At 40.6% G+C, this 20,190-nt stretch overlaps 1 protein-coding gene across 4 annotated transcripts; it reads left to right on the top strand.

Moving 5' to 3' along the window:
• The first annotated feature begins 151 nt into the window (after positions 1-151).
• On the top strand, positions 152-19,908 carry TACC3 (transforming acidic coiled-coil containing protein 3). 4 transcript variants are annotated; one of them, XM_027699922.1, is made up of 16 exons: positions 152-251; positions 4,073-4,253; positions 4,386-4,531; positions 6,881-7,960; positions 9,048-9,147; positions 9,610-9,799; positions 10,643-10,695; positions 11,551-11,684; positions 12,345-12,456; positions 13,150-13,281; positions 15,369-15,445; positions 15,537-15,580; positions 16,593-16,753; positions 18,071-18,177; positions 18,357-18,477; positions 19,733-19,908. In XM_027699922.1, the coding sequence occupies exons 2-16, from the start codon at positions 4,074-4,076 to the stop codon at positions 19,796-19,798; spliced, it is 2,703 nt and encodes a 900-aa protein (XP_027555723.1). In that variant the 5' UTR covers positions 152-251; position 4,073; the 3' UTR covers positions 19,799-19,908. The 4 variants fall into 4 exon arrangements, with proteins under 4 accessions (XP_027555723.1, XP_027555722.1, XP_027555725.1 ...); XM_027699921.1 differs by having other exon boundaries at positions 9,607-9,799; XM_027699924.1 differs by lacking the exons at positions 152-251; positions 4,073-4,253; positions 4,386-4,531 and adding an exon at positions 5,781-5,878 and having other exon boundaries at positions 9,607-9,799.
• The last annotated feature ends 282 nt before the right edge of the window (positions 19,909-20,190 follow it).

Genomic DNA, 20,190 nt, shown 5'->3' with positions numbered 1-20,190 from the left:
TCCGCGAGGGGCGCAACGGCCACGCGTCGGGCTGTCCCCGCTCCGCCCCCTCCCCCCTCCGCTCCGGGGGCGCTTGTTCTGATTGGCGGGAGCGACCCTAGCGCCGCTCGCTCATTGGCGGGCCGGGGTTGCCGTTGCGGTTTGAAATCGCGCGGCGGGGGCGGAAGGGGCGCTACCGGGCGGGGGTGTTGCGGCCCAAGTGCTCCCGCCGCCTCAGCCCAGCGCCGGAGGGTCCTGGTAGCCGCCGGCAGGTACGGGAGGGGGTGGCTCGGGGACTCCTTTGTGTGTTCGAGGGGCTGGGAGGGGGGACTAGAGGTCCCCTCTGTGAGTTTGGGGGCCTAGGGGGGACTCCGGGACCCGTCTGTGAGTTTGCGGGGGCTCAGGGACCCTTCTATGAGTTTGGGGGGCTGAGGGAGACTCGGGGATCCCTCTGTGAGCTGGGGGGGACTCGGGGAACCTTCTGTGAGTTTGGGGGGTTGGCAGACCCCTCTGTGATCTTGTGGGGCTGGGGGGGGTCTCGAGGACAGCTCTGTGAGTCTGGATGCTGTGGGAGTGGGCTTAGGTACCCCTTTGTAAGCTTGGGGTGGGGGGACAGGCTCGGGGATCCCTCAGTGAGCGTGGGGTGGGACTGGGGAGCGGCTTCAGGATACCTCTGTAAGCTTTGGGTGCTGTGGGGTGCGGGAGGGCTGGGGAGGGAAGCTTGGGGGGTGTGTGGAGACTTGGGGAACCCTCTGAGCCTGAGATGGTTTGGGGCTGGCTTGGGGGCAGGGGGAGCTTGGGGATCTCTTTGTGAGCTTGGGGTGGGGTGGGACTGGGGGAAGCGTCTTGAGGACCCCTCTGTGAGCTTGGGGTGCTGTGGGGCTTGTGGGGGAGCTCAGGGATGACTTTGTGAGGTTGGGGGTCGTGCTCGGGGACCCCTCTGGGCTTGGGGTGGGGTGGGACTGGGGGCACCTCCGGTCGAGAGGCCTTAGGGGCGTTTCTGTGAGCTTCAGACTAAGAGATTTGGGGAAATTTCTGTCAGTTTAGGGATGAAGCAGAAGCAGGAGCTTGGGGGTAACGGGAGGAGGGCGTCGCGGGTGGAGCTCGGGTGCCTCCCACCATGAGTTCGGGGACGAGGCGAGGACCTTGGGGAGCATCTCTCTGTGTTCTGAGGATGATATGGGGCTGATCGGGGACTGGGTTGATTCAGGAGTAAAGGGGGGCTGGGGGAGGGTTGTGGGGTTGTTTTGTTGTTTGTTTGTTTGAGTGTCTTTTTTTTACTTAAAGCACGGCTCGGTGGGCAGGGATGGTGCTACCCGGAGAGCCGGCACAGCCTTCCCTGGCCTTGCTGCTCCTCCCCTGCAGTCAAGAGAAGGTGATAGTGAGCCAGTTAACCAGGACAGTGTTTATTTGTTCTGAATATGTTTGCGCTAAACATATTTGTGTCCATATAACAGTCAGCTCTGTGTCAATTTGTATGGAAATATTCATAGCACGTACTAAGTTACTTTGCCATGAGTGAGAGCTTTGCATCTCTGCTGCTGGAGGAGTTCAGAAGGATAATTAAGTAGAAAAATTCTGTCCTTCCCCTTGTTCAGTGGCTTTTTCAGGCATTGGGGACCACGTTGGTGTTTTGGATGTTTTGCCCTGTATTCGTTAAATAACAGGTTCTTGCTGTGAAGCCCCCACTTTACAAATTATAGGTACCTGAGGTTTAATTACCTGATGTCACTGAATTTGTGCTTATTCTCAAATACAGAATGACAGGTTACTGCTTGTGCCTGGATAAATATTTTTCTAAAGCTAGGAGCAGTTTTGTTTTTGTGAACTTTAATAGAATCATGGAATTGTTTGTGTTAAAAGGGACCTTGAAGATCATCTAGTTCCAAACCCCCTGCCAGGGGCAGAGACACCTTCCACTAGATCAGGTTGCTAAAGGCCCCGTCCAACCTGGCCCTGAACTGTTTTGCTCTAGTGGGAAAACCTGCTGCCTTTCACAATACTTGCCTTGGACACTGACCACTTTAAACAAAGATGAATAAAGCCTGCCTTCCCCTTTCGCTTTATCATAGCTACTAGCTAATGAACTTGTGAAGTACAATTTAGATCAAATGGTGAGCACAAATTTTTTAAATAATTGCTGAATTGCTTTTAATGATTTAATCCTGGAAAGAAACTTAATTTTTAGATTTAATATCTAAAACTCTCAGTACATATGGTGTATGTATATGGTGTCAATTTATTGGGTGTTTTAATGATCTGAATTTGGTTTAGCAATGGTGTACAAGTATCTCAATGAGAAAGCTGAAAAATTCTGCAAGTAAACCTCCCCTACTTATGGAGCTTTTAGAAGGTGTTGACAACTTTATCATGTCCTACGGTTGTTTCTAAAGTAATCACAGCAAAAAACTAGTTTGTAAAGATTCTCTTGATCTGTTGTCTCAATTTTAATTTGGAATGTAAGAAAGCAATGAAGTTCACTTCAAGTTCTACAAGTGGTCAATGTAAAAGTACTTGATATACAGAATAACTTGAGCTAAAGCATTAATATGATGAATAAAGAAGGAATGAAGAAATAGCTAATACAGGCATGCTTTGCATGCCATTGCTTCTGTAGCCATTGTTTGCATTCCATTGGTGATTAAAAGTTCTGTTGTCAGGCTTGCAGACAAAGTAGCTGAGTTCTGTGGAGAGTATGAAGCAAATTTTCCTGTAAGGATTAATGTAAGAGTGAGGAAATGTGTTCAGAAGCCTAAATACAGAAATTTAAATACATAAGGGCAATGAGATTGAAAATGCGATGTTGCATAAGATTTTCAGTTGGAGTATTCTTGTTACCTCTTTATGCAAGTGAAAACAATCACTTGTAGTCTTCCTGAGCTGATTTTCTGGATTCATCTGGAGAAAGAAGATAAGGATTAGCTGTTTGGTCAAATCAAGTATTTGAGATCACTTGGAATTCTTATCAGTTGCAGGAAGCCAACATCTTGTCCACTTGATGATACCAATTATCTTTATAGGTGCTACAAGATAATACATCAGTTCTTATGAAATAAATTGCTTTGATAGCAGTCTTTCAGATAAGTACCTGCACTTCTCAGGTGTCCTTTGTGGACAGTGATTACACTCAGATCTTCCTTACCATGCCTTCTGTCTTTCTTTTTTTAAAAAGCAGCTGTAGTGCCACTGAGGGTTAGTGTCAAACCTTTAAGAACAGCAGAGACTCCAATAAAAGGTAGACAGAGTTCAAGTACCTGTAACTTGCCTGCCATATTTGAAATGTGTTCTTTTTCTATTTCTAATTTTTCATCCTTAATCTTAGTTGCAGCAAAGGCTTTAGTTTCAAGTCCTGCACACTAGTAAGGTTAGTTCAGCATATATGATCTACTAAAGCTTGTGCCTGTCAAATATAAGAACAATATTTAAGAAATGCCTTTTTAATGACTTTTTTTTCCAGATTTGATACCAATAATGTCTATGCTGCAAAGGATTTTTAAGTACTATGTGTTTTACAAAAGCAGCACGTGCTCAGAGAGTGCAGGAAAAAGCTAAATAATTTGACTCAGGACTCTGATCCGAAGCACACCCTAACTAATGAAATTTGTTTTTGCTGTTTGCTGCTGTGCAATGTAGTAATGAGGCCATGTGAGTAAAACAGAGAAGTGATTGTCACGTGCCCCTTGCAGAAGCGGTACTTCTGCTTAGCTGGATACCCTGTCACAGGAGACAGGGCTGTACGTCACTGCTGGCTTAAGGGGTTGGGAATGAGGAAATGTTGTAGATGACAGAGCTCCCTTTGAAGGATGGCGGCTTAATTAGTAAGGGCATAATGTGAACTGTGGAAGGCATACTATCAACAATTAACCTCACAGACCCCTACCAAAAGGGCTGTGCAGTGCTGCATTTAGATACTTTGAGTCTTCTGAGATACACCTTTCCATAGGAAGACTTTCCATACTTCCAGAACTCCTTTGAAGCTGTTAGTGTTTGCTAGCTGGTGCCAGGCTGCCAACTTCTTCCATTATCTGAAAGTGCATCTGGCTGGCCACACCCTCTCATTCATGCTGTGGTGCTGTGTTTGTTGATGTTCTAGAATGAGTCTGCAGATTTTAAACGCAGAAAATGGAGAAAATGGAGGAAACATTAAGGATGATCTAACAGCAGACGACTGTGGCTTTTTCTTGGCGCCGCCGGAACCTACAGGGAGACCTTCCATTCTACGCCCATCCCAGAAAGAAAACTTGCCACCAAAAAGTGTGGCGAAAGCAATGAAGGTAAACTTTTGCTTTTGTATTGCTTATATTCTTTCTCCTTCTGCAGTCTTTGCTACTGAGTGCATAAGCTATTTGGAGCTTGAAAAATATTGAGCTCATGTTTTTCTTCCTCCCGCCCTGCCTTTCTTCAAGGTAACCTTTCAGACTCCTCAAAGAGATCCTCAGACTCGAAAAATCTTAAGTCCTACTATGACAGACAAACTTGAGACTGCTTTTACACTTGATGATTGCTGTGAAGGCTCGGTGGATGATGTTTTCCGTGCACTCTCTGATGCTGAGTGAGTAATGAATTCACTGCTAATTGTATTAGCCACATGGGATGTGTTCAAGGTAACTTTTCCCCATTACAAAACTGTACAGTTAAAATGTAATTTTGTATTTTATGACAAGATGTAAACTTCATGAAAGGACCAAAATTAATGCTGACTGATGCATGAACTTTTTCAAAGGTAACTGTCGATAGTTCTAAGAAAAGTTCATCTCAGTTGTAATGTTGAATACTGAACTCTAATTCCTCTGTAACTGATTTCATAGAGATGACTTAAGGTATGGATAAATAGCTTAAGAGAAAAGATACATCAGGTAGAGAATACAAAATCATTTCTTACAGTAAAGTTTTCATGTGAGAATGCAACTATTCTGAATCTAATTCTTAAAGTTCAGCCTTAAAATATCTTCTGTTGTATGTTAAGTACTGTTGTATCTTAAGGAGAAAAATCTAAAGAGATAAATCTTCTGAAGGGTTAGCTTGAATTGAATACTCAGTGAGTGTTAAGATTAAAGAAACCGTAGCAACACAGTGAATATAACATCAATCACAAGTATAAACAAGTTTATGTGCCTTTATAGTCTAGCAGCCTGGGTCTCAAAGTGGCTCATGGAAGGTGTCTAGGGAGGAGCATAAAATCTACAGTGTTTAAATTTGAGGGTATCATGATAATATTTAAGACACCTCAATGCATATTTTTGTTACTGACTTTTTTTGCCCCCCCTTTAAACTTGTATGTGATGCTTGTAATTTCCGGTGGCAAGAAGTCTTAAGACTTAGCTTTGCCTTCTGCAAGCAAATAGACCCTTTTGTTAGTTTTTAGCGACCAAGTGCTTTCATTTGACCCCTATTTTTGTTGTTTGTAAGGGGGGAAAGGAGAAGGGTGGGAACACTTAAATGTTCTTTAAATGTAAACATTTGCTTCAACTGTTTGTTTCCATGTGTAGTCTAGTTTAGAAAAGTACTTCTGAGCTAACCACCACAATTAAATGACTTAGTCATTTATGCCCCAAACTCATTGCTTGCACAAATAAACAAAGATTTAGTACTTATAGAGTTCAAGTGAGTTAAAAGGATCAGCACTGAATTGGTTTTAGTTAGAGCATGATTATGTGTCAACACATTGCTTGTACTGTCCTTTCTAATTGTAAATTGTGAGGATTTTTTTGTAGCAGATAATCTGCAGGGCTCAGTGTTGCTGAAGGGTGTCACTTTTGACAAGTGATGGGCATTTCAGGCAGGTGTCTCGCTCTTGACTGGCATTTATTCGGTTAAATACTGAAGGAGAGTGGGAGGGACTTGAGTAGTCGGAGCAGCCTGGGGCTGAGCTATTGCAGGGAAGAGGCGCTCAAACCGGGTGAGAACAACTTCAGCTCTTATCTCCCGCCTATGCTTTCGAGTTTATCAAAGTAGAGTTTTTAGTGAGTGGCTTTTAATCGTGTTCTGTTCTGCAGCAGATAAGGATGGCACATAGAAATAAGAACTTTACAGAAGGGACAAAACAATGGGAGGAAATCCTGTTTCAGGAAGTAATGGATTAACTCTCTGTAGTCTGAGGCTAAACTTCAGAAGTTGTGCAGAGTTTAGGGAAATAAAGTGGAGAGCAATAACTTGTAGAATTCTTAGCAATAGTGAGTACACAAACTCTTTAACCTGTTTCTTTTGTTAGAGGGTCTTACTCTCTTGCTGAAGAAGTATTTTCTTGTATATCACTCTGCTCTTCAGATCTACTGTTTTAGAGAGCTTGGAGTTTCTGAAGTCCAGGTTCTGTTTTGGTATGTAGGCCCTCATAGATGAAATGCTGGTGCATACTTTTGGGAGGAAAATGTTTGCCAGAATGACCAGACAAAGTAATGACTAGAATGGGAAAACCTGAATCATGACTTGGTTTGGTCCCAGACTTGAGTCTGTCATGACTCAAAGATGAATCTGCATGAAGATGAACTAGGAGCTGTGCTTGTGTTTGAGCTGCTTACTGTCAATGACTTCTCCTAAGCAATGTGTGTTTCTCTGTCCAGTAAAAGGGCAATGTCCATATTCTCTGGTGAGCAGAGCAGTCTGCAGGAATGGCTGTCATAAGGTAACAAAGCTGTGTAGAACAGGTAGCTTAAGGACACTGGATAACTTCTAGGATTGATCTCCCTATAGTTCTTGTATTCCCAAGCTCGTAACTTCTGACTGTTCAGGTGGCAACTGAATTCCTGTTGTTACGATATAATTTTGCTGTCTGCTGACTTATTGCTAAAAAAATCAAATTATTCTGAGCACGCAAAGCTACTTGTGCAAATATCTTTCTAAAGATAATTTCAAGAGATGCCTGAAAAATAACTATGGTATGTATGGTCTTTTTTTAATGCAGCACATGTCAACAAAAGATTGAACCTGAAGCAGACAATACACAAATGCCAGAGAAGGTCAGCGTGGCTTCTTACCCAGATGATGAGATGCCAGTGAAGAGCCGAGGATCCTACAATATTGATTTCGATAACTTAGATGACATCAATCCTTTTCAAAGTTCAGCACAGTTGCCTTATTCTCCTGGAAATCTGCAGAAGTCTCCTGTAAAAGTAACTAGCAGCCCCAAGAAAACTTCTGAAAAAAGTAATGATTCTCTTCTGACAGAAGATACAGGTCCTTCTGCTTCAACCACAGCGAATACAGAGTGTTTAAGTGAAGAGAAGCCTTTATTCTCTGCAGAAAAACCGGCACTGAGTGAGCTGGAGTCTAATAAATCCACACTGTCCCCTAAGCAAGCACTCAGTGACTCTGAGCAGGGTGTGAAGCCTGCTTCCACAGACGTGAGTGGAACTGATAATTCAGTGGGATTAGCAGAGGCACCTACACCTCCTGGACAGTTACCTGGCAGTTTAGGTCCCAGTAGTTCTGATGTAACTGGTTCTTTTAAAACTGGGGAATTGAAGCGTCAGGATGTTTTGGTAGCAGAAAAAGCTTCCACAGAAGAGTCAAAACCTAATGAAGATCTGGCCATCTCCAAAGGGAAGCCTGCAGAAAAGCCTGATGTCCCCAAGGCTGGACCAGTAAAACTGGAATTTGACTTTGATAATGCCACTGCTAAAAAACCACCTCCTAGGAAACTAGGTAAAAGACCTGGAATTAAGCCACCTTCCAAAAGAATTCCTGTTACCAAAACAAAACCAGAGAATACTGAAGTGCAAAATAAAAGTAATGTGGAAGATGAAATCCCTCTTCCTAAAGCGTCTTATAAGTTTGACTTGGACAAACTTGACGATCCAAACTTTAATCCGTTTGGAGGAGGCTCCAAAATTTCCACCTCGCCTCGTTCTAAGCCCAGCCCTCAGAAAGTTCACCTGCAAGAGGAGCAGGATAGTACCACTTCAAGAAGGGACCCTCTTCCAGTGCAACAGGATAACTGTCCAAGTACCTTTGAAACTCCTGAAAAACCAGAACCCAAAAATCCGTAAGTAAATGCGTAGCTAAATGCAGAAGCACCTCAAACCCATGTGAGGAAAGTTAGATAGTATCTACCTAGTTAATTCCTACTTTGACTTCTTCCCTCCAAGGTTGGCTGAGTCTGTTGTTGTAATCTTTGACACAATTATGTTGCAACAGCAAAGATCTTACTGGGGAAACTATCCCAAGATGACTAGCTCTAGGGAAAAGTTGTTCTTAAATCTAGAAGAATGGGAAGAAACAGGCTTAGGTGGAAGGAGCATTGGGTCATATAGTTCTTTCCCCACTCCTCCAAGATTAGAGTAAAATGTGGAGAACTAGGTGACTGCTACTTACTGTCTTTAAATCAAATGCCCAGGGAGCAGGCAATTCTGTTTTCTGCTGGTCTGAGGTGTTGTTTCTCCCCTATGTGTTCTTAGTATCTAAATGCTATCTCCAATAAAAAGGCCTGTCTCTGAACCTGCATTTTTTTTTGGCACCACAAACTTTTTATTTGGGAATGGAATATATTGTGTGTTGCCTTTCCTAGAAAGTCTAGTTATTAAAGTGTCTGTGTTGCTATAGACAGTCAGAACTGGCACAAGTTGGTCATTTGACAGAAATGTTTGCTCTCTTGCTCCCTGTATGATGTGATCAGTTACTGTTTACCAAGGTGAGAAGTTTACTTACTGCTGACAATGCAAACTGAAGTATTGGACTTCCCTAGTGAAGTTCTGTGCTTTACACTAATACAGCATTGCTTTGGGAACAGGAGCAGGCTCTTGTAATTCTGTTCTTAATTAAACAAAAAGCCTATCTTTTATTTAAAAAATAGTAATGAGCCTAACAAATGGAAATGTGAGAACAGTGCTAAGTGAATAGAAATAAGTGATACCGCTTTGACTTTCTGCTTCCTACATAACACTGCTTCTGATGGAGGGAGAGCTTTCTGTCGCTTAAGTTGTCAGCAGTGAATTTACATCCCTGCCCTCTGTAAAGCTTCCTGGGCTGTGGCAGTAAAAACTATCAGAAAAGGTAACTTTGTTCAATGTATCTGGTAATACAGAATTCAGAACTGTGTGACTTAAATTTTGATTTTTTTTTTCTTTCTCTAGGGAAATTGTGAAGCAGAGTGTGGTAGAAGACATGCCAAGAGCTCCAGAAGAGAAGCCAGGAGTTCAAGCAGAAGCTGAACTTCCAGGAGAGAGAGACATGGTAAGGTGTAACAAAGATAGCCAGTTCTTGTTTCATGAAAGCTTCATGAAGTTGACTTAGTGACTTAATCTTGTGAAACCTATTTTTGATATTTTGTCTAAGAATTAGTGGGTTTATGCATCTTTAGCAGCTCTAAAAGGAATATCAGTTGTGTGGACTTGTCTTTTGAAGGTAACATCAGAGACAGCCAAATTGGTACCTTGGTATTTAGTATCTTTTTTGATCAGGAGTCACATATAAGGACAAACATAAGGGTGTGGACTATAAAAAAAAAAAGTGACTCCTGTATAATATGAGCTGTACTCAGTGTTGGGAGTTTAATTTCTATGCCTGTGAACCCTTGTTTCATTATGTTGGCTACCCAGCTAATTTATGACAAACCAATTTGATCATTATAATGATTTTCATTACATTTAAGTAATTATTTTAACAGTAAAAGATTGTGTTTTTTCTCATCAGGAGGAGCAAATGGACGCATCTAAAATGTCTTCAGCTCATAAGGTCCCCTCTCAAGATAATTTGGTTTCCTCTGACAGTGGAAAAAAGTCAGTGTCTGCAGAAGTTAAACCTCTTTCCCACAGAACTGAAATAACAGCAGATGAGGAGACAGCTGATGCTGAACCTGAAGAATTCTTCAGACCATCATCTGAGGGTAAGGGCATTTCTTTTAAACAGACTGAAAATATAATGTTACAATAACCTGTGTGTATATATTTTTCTAGTTCAGTTTTGGCATGGATTCTAGTTTTGTCTCTCTTTCTACACTTCTGAAAGGACTGCAAAACCTACAATAACTAGCAGTGCTGGGAAAAGTACCTAAGCCTATTTCTTTTAAGCTAAGTTCACAAAGCTGGGTATTAGCATTCAGCTGCCTGGGAGGATAAAATTTAGGCTGGTACAGAAACAATCTGTTTAGAGTTTCTGTGGCAGCTTTCTGTGCTGAAAAAATGCTCCTTTAAAATAATTTCTGGTGTATTAAAGCCTTTGTAAATTGAGAGTAATGTAACTGTCTGTAGTTGTGAGTCTTGTAGATTACTGCAGTCTTAGCACTACTTGAATACTGGTTTCAATTTGCGGTGTGGATTGTCTTTCTGCACTGGCATGCTTGTCTTGAAAGCTTCCTACACAGCTGTGACTTGACCACTTGGTGGGGTTATTCCTTGTAGAAGCATTGTGTGGAAGGATGAGGAAATTATTTCACTGCAGTGCAGTGTGTCATTGACCTTCAGAGTGGAGTGGAATCAGTATGTTGGGAAATGACTATAACTTCATTGTTCAAGTCTGAGCTGTGTGCCAGTTTTAATGGTGAGACAGACAGCTGTACTCTATCATGGGGCATTGTGAAAAATAGTAGAATATCTGAGTGTGCTTGTCTAGTGAAGAACTAGAACTCATGAGAATGAAAGCAATATTTGCTTTATACACATATCCATTTGTTTCTGTCTGTGGTAAGATCATATGACATCTTCATTGTATCTTTTCTGTTTTTTTCCAGTCCTAGGAACGGGCATAGAAATAGACTATCTGGAACAGTTTGGGACTTCATCAGTAAGTATGACATTGAAATGTTTTGTTTGCCTCCCTGGCAGGGTGGAGAGGGAAAGCATAGGTGAAACTGTTAAACTTTAAATCTTTTTGTGAAAGAACTTCACTTTGAATTGTCTGCAGAAATATGGGTTCTGTTCCAAAGGAATTGTGGTGACAAGGCTGGGCAGGGGATGGTGGTGGAAAGGAAATGTATTTATAAGCAATTCAACTGAAAATTAGAGGTCTCTTGCTTTCAATTTGCAAAGGTGCTGTTTTTTCTTTAATAGCAGTGAAGCCAGTGTGGCTGTTTCACTTCTGGTGGTTGCAAGAACAACACAATGCTTTGAAAGTGCAAGATCGTTGTTTCAAAAATATTTTTAAACTCTTTATGGCCAGTTTCAGGAAATTTGTCTCTAAATTGGGCATGTCATGTTCTAATTGGTTCAGCTTCATTATTCTTTCTCCTGCTTAGGTCCAGAGTAAGAGCAGCCCTGAATGTACAGTGAATACACTGAATCGGAATTGGTTTTTGGTCACACTGTGTTTGTCCTTATTATTGTCTGTAAATGGCATACGCTGTTTCTTCAGCTTACAATACTATCCTTCCCTTTCAGTGTCTTCTGCTGGTTTTGAGTAGTTCATAAATGTTTGCCCTTTTGATTCTGTCTGTGAGCAGATTGAGTTCACTTGATATTACATAAGGACTTAAGCATGTGGGCACTGAGTTCTCTTATGTAATTTTCCTCTTGAGAACAATGCTCTGGCCACTGAAGAACAGGCTCACCCATTCTCCAGAGGATTGTTTGTGTGTGAGTGGGATGTGTGTGTTATGCTCTGAAACAGCATAAATGCCAGTTTATGCCTCTTTGCCTTCAGTTCAAAGAGTCAGCCTTAAGAAAACAGTCACTGTATTTGAAGTTTGACCCTCTACTGAGAGACAGTCCGAGAAAACAGTACCAGAAATTGATTGAAACAAATGAGAGTGCCATCACAGCTCCACCTCAGCAGAGGTAGGTATTGACTTAGTCTAGGCTGTAGTACATAAAATCAGGGTTGTTTAGGTTGGAAAAGACCTTCCAGATCAAGTCCAACAGTTAATCCAGCATTCATGAGTCTACCGCTAAAATGTGTCCCCAAGTGCCACATCTACAAGTCTTTTAAATTTCTTCAGGAATAGTGACTCCATCACTTCCCTGGGCAGCCTGTTCCAATGCTTGATCACCCTTTCAGTGAAGAAATTTCACCTAATGTCCAATCTAAACCTCCCCGGTGCAACTTGGGGCTGTTTCATCTAGTCTTGTTCCCTGGGGGAAGAGACCAAGACCCCCCTGGCTACAACCTTCTTTCAGGTTGTTGTAAAGAGTGAGATGGTCTCCCCTGAGCCTCCTTTCCTCCAGGCTGAACACCCCCAACTCCCTCAGCCTCTCCTCATCAGACTTGTGTTTCAGACCCTTCTCCAGCTCTGTGCCCTTCTCTGGACTTCCTCCAGTACCTCAGTGTCTTGTGGTGAGGGGCCCAAAACTGAACACAGGATTTATGTGGCCTCCTCAGTGCCCATTACAGGGGAACAATCCCTGCCCTGGTCCTGCTGGACACACTGTTGCTGATACAGGAGCTTTACAAGGAAAGGCAGCACTTGAATTTAATGGTGTATGTTTGTTTGTTTTTAGTCCTGTTCCTGATTTAAGTAAATTGCTTGAGGAACCTGAAAAGCCTCTAGTGAGTCTTCAAAATGAAGAAAAACCAAAAGGACTAGATCTTCTGGGGACATTTACAACTTCTGTAAGGGTGCCTACAGTGCTATAAGGTTTCATGTTGGTATTTTGGGAAAAGGATAGCCTAGGTTCTGGACTTGACTTGAAAGATCACAGAATGTGATAAATGTTTATTTAAACTCTTGTCTTAAACCAGGTTGGATACTCACTTGTATCAAAGTTGAACTTTTTGATGGACTTCATTTTCTTAAGTATTAAAATTTTTTTGTGAAAACTGGTGCCATTGCATGTGGTCTAGGAGAATTTGAGCTGTTTTTAAGAATGCTTTAGTAAGGCAATATTTTTTTTTTATGCAAGTGAAGCCAAAAAAGAGAAACTTTGTTTTTTAGTTGCACTGCTGAGATGAAAAGCACTTTGATTAAACTCAATGCTTTATAGTCTATGGTTTATGGCATGAACAGATCTGCACACAGCAGTTCATCCTGAAGTGGTCTTTTTTTTGCTTGTGGACAATAGTGTGGTGTCATCTGCTTTGTAGCATCTTTTGATAGCTGTAACTGGTGGATAGCAGTTCTGGTTGCACCATGTAGGTATCTTTTAGAACCATGTAGTTACCTTTTAGAGTAAGAAAGTTATGAAGGTATTTTGTATGTTAAAGTAGTCTGTGTTGACTTGGCATTGAATTATGTGCATAGATCTAATCAATGGCATGACACTAGGAATCTGTTGAAACTTTCCTTTTTTTTCTTTCTCCTTACAGGACACAGGTCCCCTAATTCCAGACTCCCTGAGTGGTGATGTTCCTCCAGTCCCTTTTACTGCTTCTACAGACACTGCTGTGGATGCTATTATAGATGTGCTGAAATACAGCCAAAAGGACATGGATGCAATGGTATGGTGGCCCTTGCAAAACAGAACTTGGCATAGCTTGGAAATTCCTTTTGTTTAGATTATCTGGGATAAGTCTCTACTTTGTAGGTCTTCTCATCATACTTGACATAGGCATCTTGCTCTGAAAAGCTGTGCACTTGATGGGAGCTGTAGGAATAAAACTCCTGAGAGCTAATACCCAAGGAAATAGGTTAAACTTCATTTCTAGTTAGGTTCTGCCTTAGAACTGGTGCCTTAGAACTGGTCAGCACGTGTTGTCGGATGGGATGGTCAGGCTTAACATCAGTGATCTGAATACCTTCCGTTCAGTGCTGTGATTGAGTTTTTTTTTGTGGGACCCGAAGGCACAACAGTATGTCCAGCTAATAAAACGAAGATGAGATCTGGAGCTCACTCTGGAGGAGAAAGACATTAATGGGGCAGGGAAGTAAGTAGTTGATAGGGTTTCAAGCATATTCTGGAACTGCAGAAGTTGTCTTTAAATCCCCATTTGCTTACTGATGCAAGAAGATTTGTGTGCCCCCTCACTTAAAAAATTTGAGTACTTGATTCATTATGGCTTCTAGGTTATGTAACTTTACAAACACTAAATAATGTTAAGAGGAGTATCTAAGCATAAATACCTGTAAAGCTAATCATGTCACTTCAAAGTTAACTTGAGCAAAAAATGGAGCATCAAAATTCCTGACTGCAGTACTGCAGGCACTAAGGACACCAAATGAAGATGGCCTGTGATTATTTGCTACTTAAGTTATTGTTTCCCTTTAGAGTACAGAGATAGTGGCTTTTCTAGGAGTAACTTTTACCTTCTGTTACTTAGGAGGTGACTTTTACTCAGTGTATTACAGGAAAACAAGTGCAGCTTTAGCAGGGGACAGCTTTTAGTGCATTGATCTAATATTAAGAATTTATATACAGTAGGAAGGGGGAAAGCTTGTAATATCTTAAAGTTGCTGCTCTAATTTCTTGTTTGAAAGAACTGTTTTACACATGCAAACATAATTATAGGTGTGACTGGATGGCTCCAGCTGTGTAACTTTAAACAAGTAAAAAGGCTTGGAATTACTATATTAACCTTAAAGGAAGACAGACTAAATTTTAAGATTTTTTTGTTTTTGTCTGAAACAAGTCGAGAGTAGGAGAAAAGCGAAAACCTGTTTTCCTTCCAAGCAAATACAACACTTAGGAAAGTGCTTTCTTGGGGTCTACTGAACCATTTCTGAGCTTGCAAGTGAAAGTTTCTAACATGTTTCCATCTTCACATGTTTGCTTGTGTAACATTTGTTTCTAGCATAACTATCACTAGTCCTTCCTCTTTATTTTTTGTACGTTCTGTTTTCACTTGTGCCCCTCTTCCTGTCATCTGAAATATTGCAATAAATTTAAAATGAGTTTGCTCCAAAATAAATACTGGAAAATGAGTGTACTACAGTATACTGTGCAGTTTTGGGGCAAAATTAGCAGTTTTTGCATTTAGCAAAGAGTGCTTATGCTGCTTAATATTTTTACTGTGAGCTCTGCTTTATTTCAGCTTATGTGAAATAGCTATGATTATTCTTAAATGAGTTGAGGAATCTTTTAATCCTCCCCCTACCATGTTTCCAACTTTGGTGTTGAACATAAATTACTTCAAACAGCAGCTTGATTTTGAATAGGCTTCTGGTATTTTTTTCTCTCATGTGTTAAGATTAGCAGGTTTGTGTAGTGCTTTTTTTTGTCTGCCTTGTAAAGAGGAGAGAAATGTCTCTTATTTGAGAGAATGTTCCTTGGCCAGTTTTGTTCTCTCAGAAATTTTAATGATCTGCATATATAGTGAGTAAGGGTAGCCAAGAGATTGATCTTGCCTTTTGAAGACATTAGGTATGAAGACATGGTGGTTATTGTGTATGCAAAATAATGTGTCAATCTAAAGCTTATTTGAGTCAAGTTTGTAATGAAACAATTTTGATTCTGTTAAGCAATTGGAACTTATTTCTCTCCATATTGGGTTATAAGTATACCTAAGCTGCCCTTCAGACTGTTTTTAGTATCAAATATTTTTATCTCTTCCTGTGCAAGAAATAAAGGTTTACTTTTTCACCCTCACAGGTTCAAGAGAAAGAGATGGAGACTGAGAAATGGAAAAACAAGTATAATAAGCTTTATATGGAATACCAGGAAATGGGGTATGAACCTGTCCTGACTTTTATATCTACTTATTTACTCCAGATGCTTTTTCTAACATGTGTTCAACATTTTTTTTTTCATGGTTTTTAGAAAAATAGTTGCTGAGTTTGAACAGACAATAACACAAGTTATGGGTAAGTTCCTTATTTACACTTTGAATGTCTTGGGGGGCTGGGGCCTGCTTAGCCTAGGGTGACTAAGTGAGGCTAGTACTCTTTCACCTCTGATGACATTAATATTTCAAGTCCTTCCAGGGTGAGTGTAAGGTTTCAGACAAGATAGTTAGACTAACAATTTTATGCACATTCATACAGACATGATATCACTTGGTAGGTAGCAATGAGTTCCTGAATCAGGCATGAACACATCTGACTTTTTCTTATTCTCCAGTGGAATGTGAGTTGTTGGTTCATTAAAGCTGGAAGATCTGGTTGTCAGCACTTTGTGTTAACTGCTTATTATCTGACATCGTTTAAGTGGCAAGATACAACCAGGAGTTCTTGCTGGACAGACCTGGCCTTTGCTTCAGTCAAGTTTGTGACTTCAAAACTAGGAAAGACATACAGCGAAACTCTCATTGTATAGGTGCATTTTCTTAGTTCAAAGCTGAATAGACACATTGATGCCTTGCTTAAATTTAGTTCTTTAAGGAGACTGAATATTATGCCAGCTTTTTTGTGCTTCTTTAAGCCTGTGGGAAAGATAGCTCAGGTCTGCTAAGGTTTGCTATGCTAGTTTGACTTGTTAACCCAGTCTTCTTCAGATCTTCCAGCTATTGTGTATGTTTAGTGAAAACAAATATTTTTGAATTCTTTGCTTCTATCACAACATTGGAGGCTCCTGTTATGGTAAATTCGGGTGGAGTGTTTTGACTACATTGCAAGAGAGACAGTGCTTTAGGCCAGCACCTTGTCATCAGTGTTTAATGGCCTTAATTTCAGTGTGAGGTAGCATGTAGCAAATAGACAAGGACTGCTTTCTTAAAAGCACAGATATGGTGTCTTTCCAGATGAGAGGCCATGTTGTTGAAACCCTTTTGTGCTTAAGAGCAAGAATTGAAGGCATGGGGGTTGCTGTCTGTCTATTCTATGGAACTAGTTTTATGCTAATGCAATAACTGTAATGGGTTAACTCCACTTTCTCTAGAGGATTCTGAGAAGCAGAAGGAAATCTCAAGGAAAGAAATTCAGAAGCTGATGGAAGAGAAGCAGCAAGCTTTATCAGATCTCAACTCCATGGAAAAGTCTTTCTCTGAACTCTTCAAACGACTTGAAAAGCAGAAAGAGGCACTAGAGGGTTACCACAGAGTAAGGATGCTATAATGCAAATAATATCCTTCAAGATAAATGAGATTTAGTGGAGAGGAAATAGTGGAATTTCAGAAGCAGCCATTAACTAGCTAGTATAGGCACTACTTGGAAAACTAGGTCTTAAGTTGTTTCTTTAAAGATGATAAAAAATTACTAGCTTGTTGTATTTAGTGACTAACTTAAAGTATAATAATGACATCTGTTAGAAGCCAAAGTTTCTTCAAACAGAAGCGAGCTGGTTCTTGCTGCACACATGTCATTTTTATTTATCATAGAGACACTCTCATGTACCAACTACTGCACAGGAGCAGCTTTTTTCTCTTACATCATATTGAATGGTTGTTGAAGAAGGTTTGCTATTACAAGTCAGATTGATAATAGTTTATTGGGTGCTCTTTACTAAGTTGTGGTTTTTGTTAAAGCTAAAATCAGGCCTTCATTCTGCAGCTTCTTCAGAGGCTGGAGGAAGGAAGCTAATGAGGAGCATAAGCTATGGCTTCTTACTGCATAAAATGCATAAAAATTGATTCAATTGGCATTTTAAAAAAGTGCCTTCAGATTTTTTCATTCAGTTATCCTTAAACTCAAGCTTAAAACTAGCCTATTACAAGTTTCATGGTAGTCTAGGTTTGAGAAACAGGCAGGGTGTCTGTGTTAAAACTTCAGTTTCTTCTTAGGCTTCCTTCATCTTGTGTCCCTTCCATTTCTACCCTAAATTCAGAAGCCTGTTACTTAGCACAGAAACACACATGGAAACAGAGTTGCTAAATTCAAGAGCTGCAATTAGTAGGGAGTCTTAGCACTTGTTTCAAACAGTTCCAACTTTCTATGATAGCTAATAAAATATCTTCATAGTGTGCCTAGCAATGTAACTTTCTTGCTGTTAATGTTGTATTAATTTACACTGGGGTCCAAAGCCTGAATCTTTCCATGGGTTCTCTGAAGAAGCTGGATTTCTAGCTATTCTTGGGACAATTGCAGCTTAAGACAAAGATGATTTAAAAAAAAAAAAAAGGAAAGCAACAAAGCCAACCAGTGACTGTAGTTTTAGTGACCTTTGCCTTTACTATGGTTTGCTACTAAATAGTGTATGGGGAGGGACATAGGGTGAGTAAATCTTAATTTGCAGAGTTCAGGTAGTTGAAAGGAGCCATTTTAGTCTCTGTAGGTCTGTGGGACTTCACAGCTGTTCCTGCTACCCTGGTGAGCAAATACTGCCCCTTGGGTGTATTCAAATAGCCCGTTTGTCAGGTGGAGAGACTCTTCATCTACTAGCACATAAAAGCTAACTAAGGTTCTTGGTTTTTGGGACAGAATGAAGAACTTTTGAAAAAATGTGCTGAGGACTACTTGGCTAGAATTAAAAAAGAAGAGCAGCGGTATCAGGCACTAAAGGCACATGCAGAGGAAAAGCTGCAGCGGTAAGTACCATGTCAAGAAGCCAAGTTCTGGGAGTGAAGTTGCTGCAGTATATGTTTCAATAATACCAGAACTTGTCTTAAATGTGTTTAACTTTGAGATTAATCCAAAGTACAAGCATCTAGTGTGATTTGCTGTGCTGACTGAAGGGGACATTAACACCACCTTGCAACCATTTCAGAGCAAATGAAGAAATTGCCCACATTCGAAACAAGGCTGATTCAGAGGCTGCGGCGCTACAAGCAACTCTGCGCAAAGAACAGATGAGGAACCAGTCTCTGGAGAGGAGCCTTGAACAAAAGGTTAGTCAAAATGCCATGGGTGAGCCTCTTCAACCCTTAGACTAGGTCAAGAACTCCCCTGTACCAGTGCTAGAAGTAATTGTGCTAACTGTGCTGGTTTTGGTGGCTGCTGTCCTAGCAGGGTGAGGGAAAGAGGCATTGAAAACAAAGACACAACTGTATTGTGGCAGGACTTGTCTGTATGTTTAGATTTTTTTTTTTGAGCACGAGGTTTGTTCCCATAGGTGGATTGTAGAAGTGATCGATCTGGGCTACTGTGTCAGGAGGTTACCAGAACTACTGAAAGAGGTGGTGATCCAACAAGTAAACGTGAAACAGAGCAGAATTTGGGAATAAATCTTGAATAACTCTTTGGTTCAGCTTGTTCATGGACATGGCTTGTAAGCTGTTAACACTAATACAGACTGACTGTATATGACTGAAGTCTTCAATATTGTTCAGGCCATTAATCCTTGTACTTTGTTTAATTTTGCATAGGTAAAGTCTTACAATGTTTTGTAAAGGGCTAGCAGTTTCCTTTGTTGGAACCCTTCAAAGGAAGAAGCTTTTTGAGGGTTAAAAGTCTCAGCTGGAAATGCATGCAGTTTTACTGCATCATGGTTGTCTCTGCCAGCAATGAAGACTCAAAAATGGATAATGCTGACACACTCCTATTATGGAAAAATCCCATATTTTTTTTAATCTTCAGGCTTACGGCTAAGGTTTGCATAGCTGAGGAAACAGTAGGCCTGTAACTGGAGAGATGAGACAAGCCATTTAACACAGAACTGGTTTTGGTCTTGTCATAAATACAGTAATACTTTATGTTAAGAGTTCTTATCAAAAGGGTTTGACCATATAAGGAATTCTACAAACTGGAAATTGTAATTTGTCAGTGAAAATATAAAAGCATTATTTTAAAGTGTCTTGTGAAGATTAAAATCTAAACTGTCATTGTCTTGCATTTCCATGTACCTAACAAAGACTTTGGGTCTGAAAAGTATCATTTCTCTGGATCAGTTGTTCTCCATGTGTTATGGGAAAGTCTGGAAGAAGTAGAAACAGTTTAGTGGATTCTGGCTCATTTCCCGAGGCTCTCAGGGATGCCATGTGCCCTTTGACATAGTAGACTGTCCTTTACCTTAAATTTGCATGAGTCACTATCATGTAAATATACTTTCTGTTCTATTTGCTGGCAAACCTCTCCTTGGAACTCAGTACAAAATGGTAGCATAGTTTGGACATACCTGAAACCCACTCTTTCTTTCTTCCACAGACTAAAGAAAATGATGAACTAACGAAAATCTGTGATGACTTGATCTCGAAGATAGAAAAAAATTGATATCTCTACTGTCTTGTAAATATGTTTAGTTTCTCCAACTTGCTGTCTTGTGTGTTTACTCACTTTTTTTATGTATGTGGGAAAAAAATAAAATTTTTGATTCACACTTGTCTTGCGTATTATTGGCTGCATCTTTTGTGGAAACATCTGTAAACTTAAGTAACAATGTCTTGCATAACATTTTTACATGTAGCTCAAAGGAAAAATTTTAGTCATCATACTTTGTCTGTTCCTTCTGTAGTCCTGATCTGGCTTTGCTGTGGGGACTCCCCATGGGCCATGTCTCTATTCTGCATGTTCTGCTCTCACTTAAAGAACTCCAGAGTTACAAGACTCTAATAAAACTGGACCTGTCACAAATGCTATAAAGTATTTACTGATGTAAAAAATAA

This window comes from Neopelma chrysocephalum, unplaced genomic scaffold (assembly GCF_003984885.1).
Source record: "Neopelma chrysocephalum unplaced genomic scaffold, ASM398488v2 Primary Assembly neopelma1_142, whole genome shotgun sequence".
NCBI classification, from domain to species: domain Eukaryota; kingdom Metazoa; phylum Chordata; class Aves; order Passeriformes; family Pipridae; genus Neopelma; species Neopelma chrysocephalum.
Note: the sequence above shows the minus strand (reverse complement) of the source record. Positions and strands in the feature narration are given on the sequence as shown.

What these genes read in the sequence shown, in the direction of transcription:
- TACC3 (XM_027699921.1), top strand. Translation starts at nt 4,074, where the DNA reads ATGAGTCTGCAGATTTTAAACGCAGAAAATGGAGAAAATGGAGGAAAC. An exon ending in TTCCAGGAGAGAGAGACATG is followed by an intron (nt 9,148 to 9,606) that starts GTAAGGTGTAAC and finishes TTTTCTCATCAG; the next exon opens with GAGGAGCAAATGGACGCATC. An exon ending in ATGGAATACCAGGAAATGGG is followed by an intron (nt 15,446 to 15,536) that starts GTATGAACCTGT and finishes CATGGTTTTTAG; the next exon opens with AAAAATAGTTGCTGAGTTTG.